At 46.0% G+C, this 20,721-nt stretch overlaps 1 protein-coding gene across 1 annotated transcript in view; it reads right to left on the bottom strand.

Moving 5' to 3' along the window:
• Window positions 1-5,078: 5,078 nt before the first annotated feature.
• Window positions 5,079-20,721, bottom strand: part of Dok5 (docking protein 5) — a 144,869-nt gene continuing 129,226 nt past the window's right edge. The window contains exons 7-8 of the mRNA XM_055596145.1: window positions 10,913-11,033; window positions 5,079-5,568 (exon numbers count right to left, since the gene is read on the bottom strand). Of these exons, the coding sequence (XP_055452120.1) occupies window positions 5,504-5,568; window positions 10,913-11,033 (186 nt within the window). The 3' untranslated portion in view covers window positions 5,079-5,503. The remainder of the gene's footprint in view (window positions 5,569-10,912; window positions 11,034-20,721) is intronic.

Consider the following 20,721-nt stretch of genomic DNA (forward strand, 5'->3'; position numbering starts at 1 on the left):
GCCTATTACCAGAGTTTGCAGATCTTCCCTATAGAGACTTCTGTTGAATACAGAAGGCCAGAGGGACAAGTTTATGTTTAGACAACACGGGGCTGATATGAGTGTCAGGTCTGAGTCAGCCAAAACATGACTGGCACCAAGTGACTGGGACTGACCGTCCAGCCCCCCCCCCCCCAAAGTAAACTGTGATGAAATCTATTAGATAGCTATTTTGGTAGAATACAGATTTGTGTGATTCTATATAAATATGTCTTTAAGGTCAGGGGATCAGCCTCTGTGTGTGCACGCGTGTGGGTGTGTTATGCCTGTACAACTACCTATGGTGCGCCCTCAGTGCTGGTCTGCATGTCTGTAGGCTGCCCATATATGTTGATGGGTATCTGCTAGAGGTTATTTGCCAAGCCACCTGTGAGCTGGTAAATACAGCATGTCTTAGCTCTCCTTGGCCCCTGGAAATTTCTTCCAAGATCCAGTCTTCTTTTGACCCTCTTATGTTCCTGGCATTTGAGCTGGGACCTCACAACCTCCATCATGCTCCATTCATGCTCTTGTATGGCCTAAAGAGTAAGTACCGAGAAAATAACTAACTAACAGACCAGATGATAAAACAAAGTCCTCAGCCCTTTAGGGTTTCCAATGTGAGCATGCAAATGTAAAAACAGTATACACCTGCAAGTAGGAGCAGGGAAGGCTTGGCAAAATGTGGATCAAAAATACTCACCTGTAGTATTTGTGGATCTGAGCCACATCTGCTTTGGGAAAGGAAGGAAGGCAGCACCACCAAGAGCCAAAGACAAAGAAAGCTTGCCACTGTGTTCGGGAGGGGTGGGGGAGAGGAGGGGAAGCAGACTTGGATGGTTGATGGGTGGCTCAAGGCCTTCAATATCAGCAGCTGGATTCTCACCTCCTTCCCAGCCCTGCCTTTCCCAGCTGAGCTGTGCTTTCTGTCAGAACTTCTCCTGGGCCTTCTCTGTCAGAAAAGAGCAGTGCAGGCGGCTTTGCTCTCAAGGCATCTCAGAGAAACAAAGAAAGTCAAACCGAGTCTCCTTGTTAGTTGTTATAGCAACAAAGCAAACACAGCAGAGGTACTGGAAATGCCATAGAGGCGACACTTGAAGAGCTGCAGTCACAACACACCTTCTCTGCCTGTACAGATATCTCTGCACCTGGGTGCTGGAATTCTCAGGGCTCCCCCTTGAGTCCTCAGATGATCCCTCATGAGCAGCTTGAATGACAACGTCTTGCCAGTTGCCTCCGGTGCTGTTTAATCTGAAGCTGACGGGCCCTCTCCATCTCAGACCTCTCCGGCTTTTTTAGCATGGGATTTGATATCATTAACCAAGTGCATTGAGATTATCTGGAGGTGGCTATTCAAAGTGTCTGGGCTCCACCACTACCCATGGGAAGGAATGTCTTACCAACAGTCGGTGACCGAGTGAATGATAACATGGTGCTTTCTCACAGATTCAGCTAAGTGGTCACCAAGCAGTCCTGGGCCAGCTGGGCCAAATCAGAGTCTATCCATTCAAGGAGCTTGCATTGAAATGAGTCAGTGTGCGCTGTCACACCTCCACCCCAAATTCAGACTACAGAACCCACCACCTCAAAGGAAAGGGAAAAGTAATTCCGATGACTTAGTGAAGCACAGGCATGTTTGTATTCTAGCAATAGAGGAATTGGAACCTTGGGGCTGGGGCAATGATCCAGTGAGTAGAAGTGTGTGGTCTCTGCAAACATGAAGCCCTGAGTTTGAATCCCTACCACACGTATAAAAAGCAAGGTGTGGCTATGTGTGCCTGTACCCAAGCCTGGGGGTCAGACAAGCTGGGTTCCATGAGCTTCTGGTAGTGGCAAACTGTGTCTCAAGGCAGCAAAGTCATAGTGGTGGAAGAAGACGGCTGATACCATGTTCTGGCCCGGACATGTGGCTCTATGAATCATCATCATCATCATCATCTCTTTCTCCTTCACACACACACACACATACACACACACACACACACACACACACACACACACATACATACACACAGTGTCTCCTCTCTCAAAAGTAAAATATTGTTTCCCAGTAGAATATCCCTCCATATAAGTGTATATTTTTCTTCCTGCTTCCTAAGCAATTGGCTTGAACACTTTGAGCCCGTGATTTAGGCTTCTAGGTTCAGGAGCGCACTGTGTTTAGTAACTCGTACCCTGGCACACCCCTGGGCAAGTCTAAATTAACAGCCAAACTCCAGAAATGCAAGTCATTCCCTGTGGTACTTGGATATTTCTGTGTGCTTCTGCTTTCAAGTGGATAAAAAAAAAAAAAAATCTTTGCAACCATGGGCCGAGCCTGCAAAGGAAAACATGCAGCTCACCCTTTAGTTCCCCCTCAAATACAACTGAAATGCCAACTGAGTCATGAAGTATCCCCTCATTTAGTTGAGAGCTTCCAGGTTATTGGCAGCATGGGTGTGAGCCTTTGAATCCCGTTTTAATTCTAAGTAGTGTTGCCCACTGCCTCCATCGGCACGTGTACATTCACCCTGGGGAGAAAAAGTTTACAAGACCCAAACTGACTTCAAATCAACATTCCAATGGCCAAAGGGCCGATAGCAGAGTGCTAACTGTCTTGTGGCATGGCCTGAAAATGGGGCCCTGAAGAGGGTGCAGAGGTTGGCGGCCACAACATGGATAAATAGCCTGCCCCTTTGTGCTTATGAATAAAGCTTTATTAGAACAGCCTTACCTGTCCATCTATGCCTGCTTTCGAGCAGGAAGGCAACGCAGAACACCTAATGCACAAACTCCAGATACCTACATTCTAATCCTTTCTGGAAGATTAGGAAGATGTCTCTGCCCGCAGGCTGCCTGTCTTGGGAGCTTAGTGTACAGGCATGAGAATTTGGTGGCCTGAGTCCTCTTCTGAGCCTCCCATCTAGTGGGTACATGTTCATGGGTTGTAGTGGTTGTTTACAAGTACTGCTTGATACTGCCTGTCGGGAAAGTAGGAATGCTAGCTAACCTTACTTCACGGAGCTGCTGGAGAAAGTAAATGACACAAAATAACTAAAATATTTACAGTGGGAGTCGGGGCCAGTATGGCTAACTGAAGTCGCTTTCTTATCAGCAGTTCTTTCCCTCAAGATCTCCAAAGAGACCTCGCTAGCAGCTAACTACATTCAGTAACACTTCTCTGCACATCATTAGCTTGAGACTTGCTTTGGCAATTTCGACTTCATTAAAATTATAATTATTTCTTTCATTCCCTTTCCTTTATCTGCTCCTCAACTTAATCTCCTCATTGTCTGCCAAGGCCGAGGGAATCTGGGAAAATCACTTATGAAACCATCTGAAAAGCAAAGGAAGGGAAAAGAGAAGCCAGGTATAGCCAGAAAGAAAATGAGCAGTGAGAGAGTTACTAAAATGTACATGGCAAACCACATTTTTAAGAGATGAAAATTAATACATCTGGGAGAAGGAAGAGCAAAGAACTAGAAGGTGGGGGAGCTGCAGAGAACCCAGAAAGTGCAGATGTATTCTGGGCACGCTCTGAGCACCAAGAGCACCAAGCCCCTTATGTGGACCTAAGCCATTCATTAGTTGTTAGCTGAATTCAGTTCTCTCTCCTGAAATCTCTCACCCCTGAGAAAAGTCCTGACCACTAGTGTCCTTGGGATCTCAGCTCTCTCACAAGCTGTGGGTTTAGCTCAGCAGACTTGGGTTTTTAGCAAAGCCAGAAATGTGGGGTTATAATTGGTGGCTATTGAGCCCTTCTAGTAAAGCTCAAACAACAATAGGGTTTTGAAGGCCCTTGTGGGGGCCTCTACAATATTTTCTCCCCGAAACTCTAGTTAGATTTTTGTTTCCATGAAAATAACAATTTCAGAGGGACCTTGTGTGCAGAAGTACACATTCAAGGTAAATTCTCCTCCCATATAGAAAGAATCCCATTCCAAGGGTTTGAATCTGCACTTCTATTTTCATCTGTCCACCTGACACGAATCTATCAGCAGTGACAGCTGTGTGACAGGCTCAGCTCTAGGGCCCGGCATTGTAGCTCCAGACTTAGCAAAGGAACACACAGGCCATCAACATCATTTTGGATTCAAGATATACAATGGAGCCGGGCACAGTGGCACATGCCTGTAATCCCAGCACTTGAGAGGCAGAGCACTGTGAGTCTGAGGCCAGCTGATCAGACAAGGCTATACAGAGAAACCCTGTCTGGAAAAATAAATAAATAAAATAAAATAAAATAAAAATTAAAAGATATACAATGGACACTGTAAAACATACAGTCCCACGTGGTGTTCAGAGCCCAATTCCATTATAAAAACCTGAAGGTCAAATTTAGCTGGGAATCTTGTCTTGTATTGTACTGGCAACGGCTACCGGGCACAGCAGTGAACAAGCTGGGTGCCTCCAACTTGCTTGTCCAGCCTCAAATGGTCACAAGATTCAACTCCCATTTGGCATCTTCCCAGTGACACAGCCTGGAGACAGGGGACCTTTCTCTTTAGGAGCCCATTGCCCCTGGGGACCCATTACAGGAGCCACCCGATCTATAATTGCATCTTTACTTCCTTGATGCCCTCCTCAGGAAGGGTTTAGGCTTCTTGGCCAGCCTTTGTACCTCTGCATCCCCGGAGGCCAGCAGAGCCCTGGGACCTAATAGATTCCAGATCCGCTTAATGAATGTGTGAGCAGGTGTCTCCACGGCTGGACTTTCGTCAGAAAGAGTGCAGAACTCTTGTTTCCAGTGTATTCACCCCCCAGGGACACTAAGGACATAGAGAAAACTGTCACCAGAACCCAAGGGCCCTCTGGGTGGTAATGGTTGCTCATTTTAAAACGCCTTGTCTGAGTCGTCTACTAAAAACAGAGGCTTTTGAAGGATGAGCGGTATGAATGGCTGCTGCCTTGTAAGTGATATTGAAGGGTCCTTTGAGAGGGGTCTTCGCTAAGAAGGGCGGGTGAAAACATTGATATAACTCATTGGGAATACAACCAAATGTGAGTTCATAAGTGAACCAGAACCGCAGCACTAGTCACCGAGGAACAGTGTGTAAAGAAATAACAAGTAATGAAGAGGCGTTTTATTGTCCATACCGACCGTCATACAACTGAAACACAAGGAAAATCACACAAATCCACGAAAGGACAGACAGAGAAGCGCACCGAGGGCTTGCCAACAGTAGAAAATCAGTCTGTTGTCGCGACACTGACTCCTCCTGTCCAGCTATAAAAACGGGGGGGGGGGGCCAATATTATCCAGCGTGTTTCCATGAGGCTAGGGGCTGTATCTTAAAAAAAAAGAAAAGAAAGAAAAGAAAGGAAAAGGGAAAAAATATATATACATATGTTGTATCGAAGCATTTCCCATGGCCACACACATTAGCAGGGCGCCAAGCTGCTCTTCTTCATTCTGCACTCTCCCTGGCTGTCCCTCTGTGTCCTCCAGCATGTGGATCTGTGGCTGACACAGCAGGAATGTGCTAACAGCTCTTGGCAGTTGCTGTCAGTGCTCAGACCGGTAGGTGGGAAAAGTCTCTGTTCGATGAAGCTTCAGAGGGCTGGTGACATCTTTTCCAAAAAAGAATTAGAAAGAACAAACCGTTATCTCTCTCTCTTGGGAAAACCCATGATCAAACTGGCTCCTAATACAATTGATTTAGTTGACCAGAAAGAGGGAGCATGTTCATGACCGGGAGACTGTATTCCTAAGGTCACTCACAGAGATATGCAAATATGCATCACTACTAGGGAGTGCATAATTAACGTGTCATTTGCATCTGGCCTTTGCATTCAGCCCTGGTCAATCTGTTAGCAGCTGTGAAAGTTTTTAAATTTTCATCTGTAGCACCTCCCCCAGCCATAGTACTCACAGGAAATGGGAGAAAAACACAAAACGAGACGGACTTTTGGTGTAGACACTCTTTGCAAACCTGACTCAGAATCATGCTTTCTTTCCTCATGTCATTGTTAAATAAAAGATATTGTTCAGCTTTCTCTATTTCTAGCCAAGTGAAGAGTCAGGAATCACCTTGCCCTGCACTCCACCACGTTAGTTGACACAGGGATTGGCATGGTTCCTCCATACAGGGCCAGAGAGTAAATCTAACCAGACACAACAACACAGTAGCAGCCACAGTGGACACGCAATGGGTGAGCAATGGGTGAGTGAGGGCATTCCTGTGAAACTCAGGGACGGGGTAGGAAGAGGCCTGGGAGAAACCAGTTAGTTTCTCCAGCCTGTTAGCCAGAGTTCCTTGATTTTATAAAGCCAAAATGCTTTACTGCCACCTGCTGGCTTGGAGTGGCACAAGCAGGAATTTTACATGGCTAAGCCAGTTCTCAGTGGGTACAACAGAGGAGGCAACACAAGGCAGACAGGGATGGGGGGCTAAGGTCCAGGAAGCCTAGATCGCTTAACTGCTGAGTGATGGGTTCTTGGTGCCCGTGAGGCTGCTTTGCCCCAAGGTCTTCGTCTAACTTTGCTTTCCAGTGTCACAACAGCACTGACTGAGCACTTAGGCCTCAGCCTCCATCCCCTCTGATCCTGTACCTGAGTGGAAAAACAGGTAATGACGGACAGAGCTCATCACCCACTTCTCCAATATGAAAGGGGAAACGTTTGCTTCATTTTCCCACCCAGTCCTGCTGGGGATTAAGGGAATTGCAGTGGGCTTTGTGAGCTGTAAGTTTGCAGAGTTATCACGGCCCCAAACTAAACCAGATGCAAAGAGAACCGAGGCCTTGGGGCCAGTGAAATGGCTCTGTGGGTTCCTGCCTCCAAGCCTGGGAATCTGAGGTCAGTCCTCAGCATCCATACAGTGGAAGGAGAGAACAAATCCCAAGAGTTGTCCTCTGACTTCCTCACATGCATGCCATCAATGCATGTCACACACACAGGCCCACATACATGCACTAACACACATGCACACACCCATGCCATCATTCCATCTCTTTCTCCCTGTTTCTGTCTCTGTCTCTCTGTATCTCTCTCTGTCACGCACACACACACACACACACACACACACACACTCGTGTGAGAAACAAAGGCCTGGACACTTACAAGCCTCAAACATGAACCCAGACCAAATCTCTGGCTCACAGTGGTAATGATGTTAAACGTTCCCAGGTGTCCAGAAATTACTTCTCAACATGCAGGAAATTTGAACATGTATTCTAGTCTCTTTCTGATGCCCACACTGCAACATAGAAACATACTGTCCATGGGTGGTGCTAGAACTAACCAGTATATAGTTCGGTATGTCTTCATTATAGTTTGATAACAATTTCCTGCAGGGAGCAGACAGCCTAGACAGGATGTTCAGGAAAAACCCACATCTTGAGTCAAGTGTGAGGCTCTTGTCAGCAGCTCCTTAAACTCTGGAAGCTTCCATGAAAACTGGTTAACGCCAACCACACAGGGCTAAGTAAAATCGAGTTGCTGAACCAAATCTTTCAGCAAGGCTTAAAAGCTGGGTTTGGCTTACAGACAGGAAATAGACTGGAGAGCTTTCTATGTCCTCTGTTTGCTTGCTGTCCATGTCCACTTGCTGTCCATGTTGGATGATGGAAAGCTAGTACCAAACTGGAGTACACCCACCTGAGCCCAGGTATGCTCTGGCCCACCACAGCATGGCTGACTAGAGGTGGCTTCAGTCAACTCTCAGATGCAGCTCCTACTGCATGTGACCTTGACAAAGGTCCCACCAGTTCTGTGCTGTCCCCCACCCACCTGCCCACTTCATGTCACCCATGGTCCTGCAGACATGAATTGGAAGTCTGGCTTGTCATCTTTCCCCAAGCCTTGGGGCCTAGCCTGTGGCATCTTTCTTAACTGCTGTGCAAGCAACGCCTGTAGGAGGGTTAACACAAGTATTCAGAAAACAACATAAACACCCTAGCCTAGCCACTGGCTCCGAGGATCTATCCTCCCAAGAATGCATATGAACCTGCAAGGGCTGGGCTCAAGCCCATGACAACATCCTCATCTTAGCACGTGGTCCTTTGACTCATGCTGGGGCTAGGGTCTCCTCTCAGAGTGAAGGACCATCTGATGAAACTGCCAGGGGCTCAGAACATGGGTGCCTTGCCCATTGTTCCATGCATGAGTCCCATGATCCTTACCAAGAATCAACACCATGTCTCTAGTCCATAAATCTTTGCAACAGAGAGGATGAGAATGAGGATGGACTGCTCTTGACAGCTCCAGCTGTGGCAGTCCTCTCCAGGAGGATGAAAACACGACCTAATGGTAGATTCTGGTTGGCAGACAGACAGACAGACAGACAGACACACACACACACACACACACACACACACACACACACACACACACGGGCACACACACCATGCTTTAATTTCCCGCCTGAGATGCACTTTTCCAGCTGCACTGGCCTGACCACAGAACTATCTTTGCAGGGTGCAACAGTGAGCTCTCTGCCAGTTTTTACACTGTGAGGGTTCTTGTTTTTGTTTTTCTATTGCCTACATCGCGACATCTTCCTTTTAATCATGTCATCTGCTGCATTGCTGAGTCCTCTGGCTATGTGGGCCAACAACATTTTGTTGACTTTATTTTTCATGGGTTTCCCCTGGATTTTATGATAAAGGGCCTTTATGTGTTGGTTTCTAATTCTCCTCACCATAGAAGAGGTTTTTTGTAAATGAAAACTGGAATCATGGGAGGAGCAGAGACCATGAATTGAGTACAACAGCTTCATGAAAGCATCCTAAGTCAGAGCCAGATGTTATAATAAAACTCTATTTCCAGGCTTACCAGTAGGTGGCATTCTAAGCCTAAATTTGGGACAGTGAGATTTTTTTTTTTTTTTCCCTCAAACTGGTTTGCTAAATGCTCCTTTAGAGGTCTGTGTGATTTTCAGATAAATCACTTAGAGATGTCAGAAAACCTCAGCTTGAACTCCATTGACATAGGTAATTTGAGCAGAGCTGGCCCTTCCCTTGGTTCTTGATCCAGACACTCAAGATCCATTTTTTTTTTTCAACATCTACACACACACATTGCTGATGAATGCAGCTTGGAGGACATGGGATCACGAGGGCTCAGTGGGGCTGGGGAGGTGGTTCAGTTGGTTGACTGCTTGCCTAGCATGCACAAAGCCCTGGGTTCCGTCCCCCAGGCACAGCGTCACAGTCCCAACAACCAGGATACGGAGACAAAAGCAGGAAAGTCAAGGTCCTCCTTGGCTACATAATGAGTTTGGAGCCAGCCTGGGCTACATGAGACCCTATCTCAGGAAGAAAGAAGACTTGGGGCTTTCTCACATCCTACCTTTTATTAAATGATGGTGACCCTGGGCAAGACACAGAAGGCAACAGGAGAGAACCAGATGTGACACACTGCCCTCCTGGACATTATTGCTTCCCAGAAGGGCAGCCATGTCTAACAAAGCGGTCATGTGACGAAACAATGAAATTCAAACTGTGATCTGGTTCCAGTTGAGGAGATTCGCTCCTCCATCTCAGATGTGCCACTAACCAGGTTTGTGTACCAGCAACAGTAAAATAGTCCCTGGACATCCAGGGACGCTCAGGAGAGGCCTGGAAAGTGAGGAGGAACAAGGTAGAATTGTGGGGACAGTACTCTAGTCCAGAAAAAAAAAAAAAAAACATGTGCCAGGAGAGGGAGGGATGCCAGCAAGAAGGGCTGAAGGGCAGAAGATGTGGCTAGAGCACAGAGCTGACAATGATGACAAAGGATACCTTTTTCTGTGATCAGCCATCCATCCATCCATCCATCCATCTAACCATTCATCCATCCATCCAACCATCCATCCATCCATCCATCCATCCAACCAACCATCCATCCACCCATCCATCCTTCCAACCATCCAACCATCCATCCATCCATCCCTACATGTGGTGCTTAGCTTAAAATGTTAGCCTGCCACTATTTAGAATCACCCAAAAAGAGACTCTCAGTTGAAGAATTCTCTGTCTAGGTTGGCTTGTGGGCATGTCTGCAGGGAATTGTCCTGTTAACTGACCCAGCCCACTGTGGGTGATACTGTTTCCTACTTTGGGTCCTGGACTGTATAAAAGTGAAGCAAGCTTGCTGAGTCAGCAGGCAAGGAGCTTGAGACCATGCCTCAGTCTGCCAACTGAGCCACATCCCTGGGTCCCACTGAGTCTCCTTTCTGCTTTTGGGATGTGGGTGTTATGTGACCTGCTGCTGGACTTCCTGCCTTGAACTACTGCCTGGATCTGTAAGCTTCAATAAACTCTCCCCTGTGTTGCTCATGCTCAGGGTATTTGTCACAGCAACAGAAACAGAGCTGGGATGCTGCAGTCATAGGTTCAGTGAGTTCAGTCTTGGGCACGCCCTTTTCTAGTGTAGGCACTGTGCTCACCATCCAAATCCTGCATCAAGGATGCCCCACAAACAGTGTTTCCTGCCAAGAGTGTTCAGAAAAAACTCCTGGGGTTTTGTGTAAGCACTGTAGGCTGGAGGAGCCCTGCCCCCTTCTATTTTAGAATGCCTGGAGAAAGTTTCAAAAATTTGCATATCTAGCACTTCCCTAGTAATGCTGACCCATTAATCTTGAGCCCAGAGGACTGTTTCTAGAACCAGGACTCTAGCCTTCGGCCAAACTTCGCACAGGTGTCCCTTAAAAAGACGAGTTGCTGGGCCATTAGGTGGTACATCAAGGCCCAGGACTGTTGTGGCTAAGGGCCCAAGAATCTACATTTTAAACAAATTCCCTGAGGATGCCATTGATAGAAGCAAACCTTTGAGGACCCGGAATCCAGAAAGGTGAAGTATCCAGGGTCGGGAGGCCCCGATAGAGATGCTCAACTTGGGAGGTGGCACAGTGGCACACAGCAGCTTAACCAGCCCCTGGTGTGAGCAGCCGGGCTCAGGCCCCCACGCAGGCAGGCAGTGCGCTCTGCTTACCTTGCAGATGGTACAGCTGCCCTGTGCTATGCTGCCTTGTGATGTGCTGCCAGTAGGCGCTGCGGGGCAGGGGCACCACGGTGCTCAGCGAGGCGGCCCGCTCGCTCATCTTCATCTGGAGCTGGGATCAGAGAGGAGAGAGAGAGAGGTGAGTCAGCCAGGCAGAGCCTCACAGAGACCTGCGGGAGGAGAGAGTGGGACACACGAGGGCGGGAGTGTCCGAACCACAGAACCAGCTGTCTGCACACTAAGGATCCACTTTCGGTAGTGGGCGATCTCTAACTTTGCCTGCTTTTCAGCTCCATGCTTCATCCTATTGGCAACCCCAACTCCCCTTTGGGGGCCACACTGCCCCTCAGCTCAACCCTTCTAGCCCTTAGCATGTGACCTTACTACCCATTCTGGGGTTAAGCAGGTCACCCATGCCAGGCCAAAATAATGTAGTCATCTGCACTTCTATTAAATGTATCCATCAATAGAGCTGAGCTGAGGATGTGTGGCAATTATGGTAGTTACTTTATCCTCTGAATCTAGAATATTTCCTGAAGTCTAGTAGGTATACAAGAAATCAGTGCTTAAGGAAAGCATCTTTTCATGGAGGGAGAAAAGGAAGCAGAGACCGTCTTGGAAGAACAAAGAAAGGATGTGATGGTGAACAGAGGCCAATGAGAGCGAGGCAACCAGGAAAAGAGAGTGATGGCTAGACAAGCCTCACTGTGATCCAGGCCAACCTCAGCTGATTGAGTTGGACCTGTCGCCACTGTCAGAAAACAAAAGCAACCTGTCTGCTCCGCCAAGGTGCCTTCGCTCAGCTGTCCACTGTTCTAGGCGCTGAGGGAGCAAAGGGGCCAACACAAGCATCCAGGGTCTTGAGAAGATCAGAGGCAGGCCTGCTCTGCCACAGCAGGGGACCTACCACACAAGAAAGACACTCCAGAGAAAAGCAGCTAGGACCCCATGTACGAGATGGGTTGTTGAAGTGAAGCTGTTCTTGCACACTGTCCCGTCTGAGCACTGGTCTCAAGTATACACAGTACAGCTTCTCATAGCAGGGCACAGTCACTATTTTCTTTTTGGGGGTGGAGTCGGGGGAGGATGAGATAGGGTTTTTCTGTGTAGCCCTAGCTGGGCTCCAACTCACAAAGACCCACCTGTCTCTGCCTCCTGAGTGCTGGGATTAAAGGTGTGAGCCACCATACCCAGCAAGTTACTGCTTTCTAACTTGATACCATCAGTGCTTGAGCACTGGGGAAGCCATTGTAGCTCTTTAAAAAGAGAGAGAGAGAAAATATTGCCCAAGACATGGATTTGTGTAGGATGTTTATCAGTATATGCTTTGTGATCAGTAAAAAAAACTGGAAGTTGCCTAAGTATCACTCAGTCAAGGCCTGCAGCAGTTAGTTGCTGATAGACACAAAAGGATACACCAAGAGACACAAAGGGAAACAGTTTTCCCTGGAAACAGAAGAAGTAAGTAACAGGAAAGGAAACAGGTGTGTATGTTGTATCAAGAAGGAAGAGCAGCAGACCATAGCTGTCAGCGGCATTAAGTACCTGCCCTGCAGAGCTGCATGAGAATTTGATGAGAGGATGCATGTTTGCCCTTGCCTGGGAAAAACTAAGCATAGGGAAAGAAGTGGAGGTGATGATGGGGATGATGATGATGATGGGGATGATGATGATGATGGAGATGATGATAATGATGATGATAAGGATGGAGGTGATGATGATTGGGATGGGGATGATGATAATGATGACTGTGGTGCTGGTGATGGTGACGATGTTGATGATGGTGGTGGTGGTTGTGGTTGTAGTGATGGCGATAATGAGGATGGTGATAACAATTGTAGTGAAGACGGTGATAGTGGTAGTCATAATGATGGTGATGGAGAAGATGGTGGTCACGATGACGACGGTGGTAGTGACGGTGATGTTGCTTATGATGGGGTGACAAGGTTGACAGTGGTGATAATGATGGTGATCTGCAAAGCCCACTTAAATTTTTTTCTTTTAAAGAAAGGAACTTCCTGTACATATCCCTTCAGACTGGGTAGTTTCAAACATAATGCCTGCACATTCCCTCAATAAAACCAAATGATATTAAGCGTCATATCCTGGAGACCAAAACTCATTGCAGCTGATGTGACTCAACTTGCAAAAAAAGATAATAAGCAATCACTCCAAGATAATTTAATTTATATGCGCTGCTTCACTATTGCCGGATTGAATTTCTGGTCCCTGTCATAACTGCATCGTTACCAAAATATGTCCCCACATGACATTAGAAAGCATGGGGTTTCACGAGACAGTATTCCATAAAAATGGACTCTGGGGCTGGAAGGTGGGAAGGATGTACCAGGGCTGAGCCTGGAGGAAGCATCTGTGGCCTTTTCTGCCCTCAAGAAAAGTTCCCCAGAAAGAAAATCAAGTGTTGACCGGTGATTGGTGACATCTGACCTCTTTTGCATGTAATGTGAGAGCTGGAGGAAGGAGAAAGATTAGTATGGGCACCCTCGTGATTTGATTTTCTTAATATAAGATTATACTTAATATAATAAAATTTTAATATAAAAGAAACCCTTGGGAAATAGCAGTCATTTCTAATTATTTGTTACATTACTGCAAATACATTTCGATGGCCTGGCACTATCTGGAGGTATTTTTAGAAAGCTTATTTATTTAGTAACAATAATGAAATGACACTGGTGTCATGTTTTGTGGAGAACAGCACAGAGCCTGGCTTCTTATCCCTCCCTCAGCCCTTTGAAAGAATATCCAATTCTATGAAAGGACCAGTTTTTAAACACTGCCCTTGGAGAGAAGCGACAAGAAAGGACTGTGTCGCTGGACAATGTGAAAACAACTGAATGGTGCACATCACCAAGTGGCTGTCCCCGAGCTACTTGGTGATGGATTGGTGGGGGGGGGGATTGTGGGGAGGGATTGGTGGGGAGGGATTGGTGCTCCTCCATGCTTATGGCAGTTGGTCACAGAGCTGCAGGATCAGTGGTCATGGGCACGACTCACAGGAATATCAATTAGCAGCCATATCAGAGCATTTGCATTTGGGTAGCTGGAGCAAACTGGACCTTTCTCCTTTATAAAACACTTTCCACACTTCCGCACCACGTGGCTGTTCAACCATCTATCTGATACTTGCACATTGGAAAATAAGAACCTCCTCCAGCCTTGCAAAGCACTGGGGATTCCTGCTGCAATGGGACAGTGGCATTCCTGGAAGATTTCCATTCACCGAGGTGTGGAAGCTTCAGGTTAGGGGAAGGTCACTGACAGCCATAGGCTCGTGTGCAGTCACTGGTACACTGTGGTCCAGCTTGGGCAGTCCATGAAGGCTGGGCCTGGCTTCTGGGAAATTACAGAACATGGAGAATATCATCCTGGTTGGAAATGTTTCTGTGCAGTGACACAAATACCCTGAGGAGCACAGCTTAAGGGAGAAATAGTTTATGTTAGCTCATAGTTGAAGGTACATGCCGACAGTGTGCAAGCGGCTGGTTACGTCAAATCCACAGTCAGGAGATGGAGGGATGAACTCTGCTGTAGCTCCACTCTTGTTCTCCTTTTTATACTCTCCAGGATCGTTGCTGCGGGAAAGGGTGCCTCGCACAGAGGGAAAGCCTTCCCACCTCAATACAATAAAGATAATCCTCCATCGACATGACCAGAGACCCATCTCCCAGGTGATCCTACAGTCTATTAGCCACCACAGCTGGTAGGAAGAGGTCCAGGTAGGAAGGATGGCAGAAGTGATATTTTCAAAATGTGGGCACTGGTAAGTGTGTGGCTACATCAGCAAGATTGTGTGGCGTGGCCACATCCCTCTCCAGGATAGCCATGGCACCTTGCTCATCCCCAGTTTACCAAGAGCTACTGTCTGAGGCAGCTGTAAAGGGCTTTGTCTAGATCGCCTTTGACTTCCCTTTTTGTGCAGAGCTTCCCAGCCTCAACACTATAATGGACTTTCCTCCAACTTACCCAGTGCACCCGAGCTCTCTCTGTGGGAAGAGAGACAAACCGTGTGTGAACGGGGACAAACCATACATCCTGCCTGACCCATGCACTCATGTCCCATCCCTCCTAACACACACTTGGCTCTACTGTACATGGAACCATAGCAAGAAGGAAACCACCTTCTGTTCTGTCTCTGTGTCCGCATGAGGCATGCACGCTGGACAATCTAGTCTCTCAAGTTAACCAGCTGAGGAACAGAGTGTTGCCCAGCAAAAGGGGCAGCTGCTCGAAGGTGGTGTTCTATCTCTTACTCTAGTCTTGTGCCTTGCCACTGCCTTCACCTCTCAGTTCAGCCACTTCCAACCATGACTGGATGCCATCGCACTTCTGCCCCCAAGCCTGAGGGTCCTCTCCACTTCCAGCATCCTGATACCCACATGCCCTCCTGAAATCTGCCCCAGAGATGACACCTCTCCATTTCCCTCCAAAGAGCTACGTAGGTCTAACTCACCTCAGAGTTCTGTTCTCATTCGAACCGTTTCATCGTTTTGCTAGTGCCTGTCAAGTGGTCTTCTGCCTACTGCAGACCACAAATTCCTTGCACTTCCATATCCCACCTTCTCTTTATGCCATCGGGATGCACACATGGCTCTTTCTAACCCAGACTGAGGGAGTCCAGATGCTGTGCAGTGCCATGAAATACCCAATACATGAAACGCATGCACTGAACCTGTACATGGCTGGGGTTTCAGATGTACTGAAAGGACCATGCTACCAGAAAGAGTAGTTTGTTCTTCCATGTCTATTCCCCGGGTTGTAAAGGGCAGTAAATGAACCATAGAAAAATTAACAAAATTATCGGGAGAGACAGGGAAGATGACACAGCAGTCAAGAGCACTGGCTGTTTTTGCAGAGGACCCCAGTCTAGTTCCCAGCACCCACATGGCGGCTCACAACTATCTGTAACTCTAGTTCCAGGGGACACGGCACCCTCTTCTGGTCCCCATGGTACTGTATGCCCACGGTACACGGACATGTAAGTAGGCAAAATAAAAACAAAATAAATGAACCTTTTTTAAAAAAGTCATATTGTAATAAAAAAAATAACTAAAAGCAGATCGGATGCATGTGATCACATCTTTGAACCTGAAATAATTGCACTTGGTGAAAGGCGCCTCCATAAATAACATCAGATTCATATACTTCCATTTACATGAAATTCTCAGGAGAAGTGAATCCCTGGGAAAAGCAGAAATGCCTGATGTGCAAAGGAGACAGGGTTTTCCTAGGAGATAGTAAGGCTGTTCTAGAATTAATTACAGCCTCGCGGTTCTAAATATAAAACATTAACTACATAACTTAAAGAGATGTGTGCCTGTCCTCTATAGACCAAGATGATAATGGATGCTTCTATCTCAAGGAAGTTGTTACCAAAGCTGTAAAATTAGCTTGTTGTACCTAAGATACAAGTTACCCAAAGTGTGTGAGATCACGGGTTAGTGTTTCTCTTCCCAGTCAAGTAGTGTCAGGAAAAGTTAGAGCCTGGGCACATTCTAACCATCTGATATCATAACATGACATTGTCATTTGCAAAACTTGAGAATGGCACAGTTGAGGTAACCCCTCAAAAGTAGCAGAAATAAAGTCCCATAAAGTTTATAGATGTTTACTGGGCTGCATTCGTAACTATTCTTGGCTATTTGCAACTTTCTCTGGAGACCTGAATGGCCACCGGTCAGAAGCAAGTGAGGTGAGTGGCAGTGCCTTAGCAGATCCTTGAGGAGTCATTCCAACACTTGCAGTGAAAGCGACATTGTCTGCTGGGGTCCCTTCCTCTAGTAAGAAAACACTACTAACCCTCTTGAGAAAGAAAACATTTTAATGACCAGGCTATTAGGCACACACAGGACCTGGAAAGTAACAGCAGCTGACTCCTCCCATCCACCCCACCCTCTACCTGCCAGCATTTTTGGATCCTTCATCTGACTGACAGGAATGTGTTCCCTGTGCCTTTTGTGAATCTGAGCCCAGGAGTGCACAGCGGCAGGGGCTTTGGCTGTAATCCTGCCTCATGTTGCTCTCCGGCAGACATTTGCTTCTGCAGCAGAGCTGTTTGGAAAAATAGAGCAGCGTGGCTGGGTAGAATTCTTGCCCGATACAGTCAGTCTCGAGTCCTGCTGTGACCCTGGTCAGAAGCAAATGTGCATCCTCACCTGGCAGATAACCAGACTCAGGGTCCTGAGATCATCCTTCTTGGGCTGACTGACTTTCCCCTGGTTGCGGTCAGAAATAACCCAAGGAGGACTCAGGCAATGACCATGTGCAAACAATATTGTCATTGTTCATCCATTCAACCCAGCCCCGAAAGGATGGCTCGGGATACAGTTGGACAGTGGGGTCAAATGAGTCAGGAGCCATACCTGCATCTGTGTGTGTTTTCTACCTAAGAGACCTCCGAAGCTTATGTAATTCTTTTCCTTCTTTTTTCTCTCCTTTCTCTTCCTTTCGTCACTTCTTCCTTTCCTCCCTTTCTCCCTTCCTCCTTCCCTTCTTTAAGATAGGGTCTTGTGTAGCTGATGCTGGCCTCCAATTCACTATATTGTCAAGGATGACCTTGAACTTCTGCTTCTCTTGCCTCTGCCCCCTAAGTGCTGAGACTACAGGTATGTGCTACCACAACTGGTTCATACGGTGCTGGAGATCAAGACCATGGCTTCCCTCATGCTCAGCAGGTACTCTACCAGCTGAGCTGCATCCCCAGCCAAGCCTATGCAACTCTGATAACATCCTCAGTTGTGTGTGTGTGTAAATGCATGTGTACTTGTGTGTATGTGTGTGTATATACACATTGTATGTATGTCTGTTTATGTGTGAATGTGTGTGTTTACAACAAATTTCCAGGATGTTTTCAGCATAAACTATAGCAAAGTTGAGTCAGATGAGACAACAGTCTGAGAGAGAGACAGAGAGACAAAGAGAGGGGAGAAGGAGAAAGAGGGAGAAAGAGGGAGAAGGAAGGAGAAAAGAGTAACTCTCAGCTACTGCACTTTCTCCTTTTACTCTACCCTTAGCTGTCTCTTGGCATTCCCTGTCCTGGCCATTGGTATCTCCAGCTTCTATCTGTTTGTCTATCTGTGTCACAATTAAATTTCCTCCCAACACCATTTCCCATGCGCTGGTTAGTTTTGTTGTCAAATTGACACTTCCAGGGAGAGGGACCCTCAGTTGAGGAATGGCATCCATCAAATTAGCCTGGAGAGCCTTTTCAGATTGCCGATTGATATATGAGGGCCCAGCCTACTGTGGGAGGCACAATCCCCAGGCAGGTAGCCTGGGATGTATAGAAAGGTAGCTGACCATGAGCCACGAGCAAACGAATAAACCACACTCCTTCATGGCCTCTATCTCAGTTACTGCCTCCAGGCTCTTGCCTTGAGTTTCCCTCAATGGTGAATTATAACCTGTAGCCAAATAAACCCTTTCTAACTCCGAATTGTTTTTGGTCAGTATTTAATCACAGCAACAGACAGACACATGCTAAGTAAGTAAACAGAAGAGATAGAATAAAACCTTTTTGAAGCTTTCTGTGCACTCACAGAGCAATGAGAGAAACAGGAATAAATTAAAGAAGTTGCAGCATGCTCGGATTCTATCCCTACTCCAAGAAGGCTTTGTACAGGATCTGAAAATATTTTGTCTGGCAGCAAGAAGGGGAAAGTATTCCAATATTTGTGATATTTATGACCTGTTTCCAGACTTGTAATATATTGTGCTCTCTCACACAATTGATATATTTCTGTTGTGCTTAGGAAGTACAAGAGCATATCTTAAGGTAGATCTTAAATCAGCTCCAAGCAAACAACAAAGAGAGACAGATAAAGCCTGTGAACACGCTGGCGTATTTCTTGTCTACCTGTTTTAAAAGGTGCATATGTATGGGCTTCAGAGATGGCTCAGTGGTTAAGAGCACTGGCTGATCTCCCAGAGGATCTGGGTTCGATTCCCAAACACCCACATGGTGACCCACAGTTTTCTGACTCTAGTCCCAGGGGATGTAACTTCCTCATCTGGCCTCTCTGGGCCCTGAGCACACACGGTGTATAGATGTATACCCAGGCAAACACTCATATACATACAAAATAAAAAATGAATAAAATCTCAAAAGAGTAAAAAAAAAAAAAAAAGAGTGCATACTGTTCTTGCCAAGGACTCAAGTTCCATTCCCAGAACCCACTGTTGAGCACCCCACAACTACCTGTTACTCTAGCTCCAGGGGTTCCAACACCTTCTTCTGGCCTCCCAAGGCACCTGCAAGTGGCTGTGCACACCCACACATACGATTAAAAATAAGATAAAATGTGCACCCGTAGTATTCCTGCAGTACAAACTAGATGATGAATGGGTACAGTTATGACATCCCCCTCTCCATGTTCTCCAGCACAGGCTGTCCTGACATCTTTGAACCTGTTGTGTTCCATGTTGCTGCAGCTCACGCCTTCCTTGCGCAGTGACTTGTGTTGCTTGTTTTCTGGCCATGCTTTATTTGGCAGATGAGACACTGCGTCTTAAGGTGACCCACTCTACTTCCTGACACCCTTTTCCTTGCTGACCCCAGTTTTTCATTCTGAGAGCCGATATAGAGGTAGCTGTTGCAGGGACCAGTTTTTCAATGGACTTTAAAATTTAATTTTAACTTGCACAAAAAGATGGTTTCAACTGATTCAAAAATTACTTTTAAATGTCGCTGCCATTTCACGGCAGCCGTGAGGTGGTGATTTCGTTTTCATTCTTAAAGAGCCCTCACCTGCAGGCTATTGTGCAACAGACTAAACTGTAATCACCAAGAAAAGAAAAAGATGAGTCTTTGAGAAAGTATAGAAAATGAATTTAAAGACAAGGAGTAGCAATTTGCTATGTAGGCTCTGAGTGAGTTTGTCACTAATATAAATTTAAATACTATCTAGCCATAGTCTGCACTTCCTCAATATGTATCCATAACTACGATCTTTCCCTAAAAGAATATACGTGTGTGTGTGTGTGTGTGTGTGTGTGTGTGTGTGTGTGTGTGTAGTTAGTCAGTAGCAATGGCATCAGACATCTCTCAGGGATCATGGAATCTTGGAATGTACTCCTGTAAGTATGGGGACATTTTCATATTTGTGGGATGAATCAATTTATTAGAAACATAAGGTCTGATTAATATAAAAAATAAAAATTAACAATAAAAAAAGAAACATAAAGTCAGGGAGAGGCATGAGAGAAGATAAAGGAGGAAGGGTGGGATTGGGAGGGGATAAGGGAGGGGGCTACAGCAGGGCTGCAAAGTGAATAAACTATAATTTATAAAAATATAAATAAAATTTTAAAAAGTGAAAAAAAAGAGGAGGCTTGCATGTACTTTCCCCTATTTTGTGAGTCATCTTCTGACTTTTGTGCCTTTTTTTTCTTTACAGAAGATAAATTTTTATGGAGTATAAATTGTTCATTTTTTTTATGATTCCTGGGAAATTCAGTCACATTAGAAAACTTTCTTTATTCCAAGGTTATAAACAATTTCTTCTTGCATTCACCTACTTTTGTATTTTGAATTTAAATTTTACATCCTTTGATAGTTTTTCTCAGTGTGATCTAGCCTTATCTGTATAAGACTATATATAATATCAAAGCAATGTAATTTGATAAATATATTTTTCAATAGCATTTATTAAAAAGTTATTTATTACACTAATCTGAGATGCCATAAATTCTTATGTCTATTTATAAAGGAAAGAAAGAAAGAAAGAAAGAAAGAAAGAAAGAAAGAAAGAAAGAAAGAAAGAAAGAAAGAAAGAAAGAAA

This window comes from Psammomys obesus, unplaced genomic scaffold (genome assembly GCF_907164565.1).
Source record: "Psammomys obesus unplaced genomic scaffold, mPsaObe1.curated_primary_1811, whole genome shotgun sequence".
NCBI lineage: Eukaryota > Metazoa > Chordata > Mammalia > Rodentia > Muridae > Psammomys > Psammomys obesus.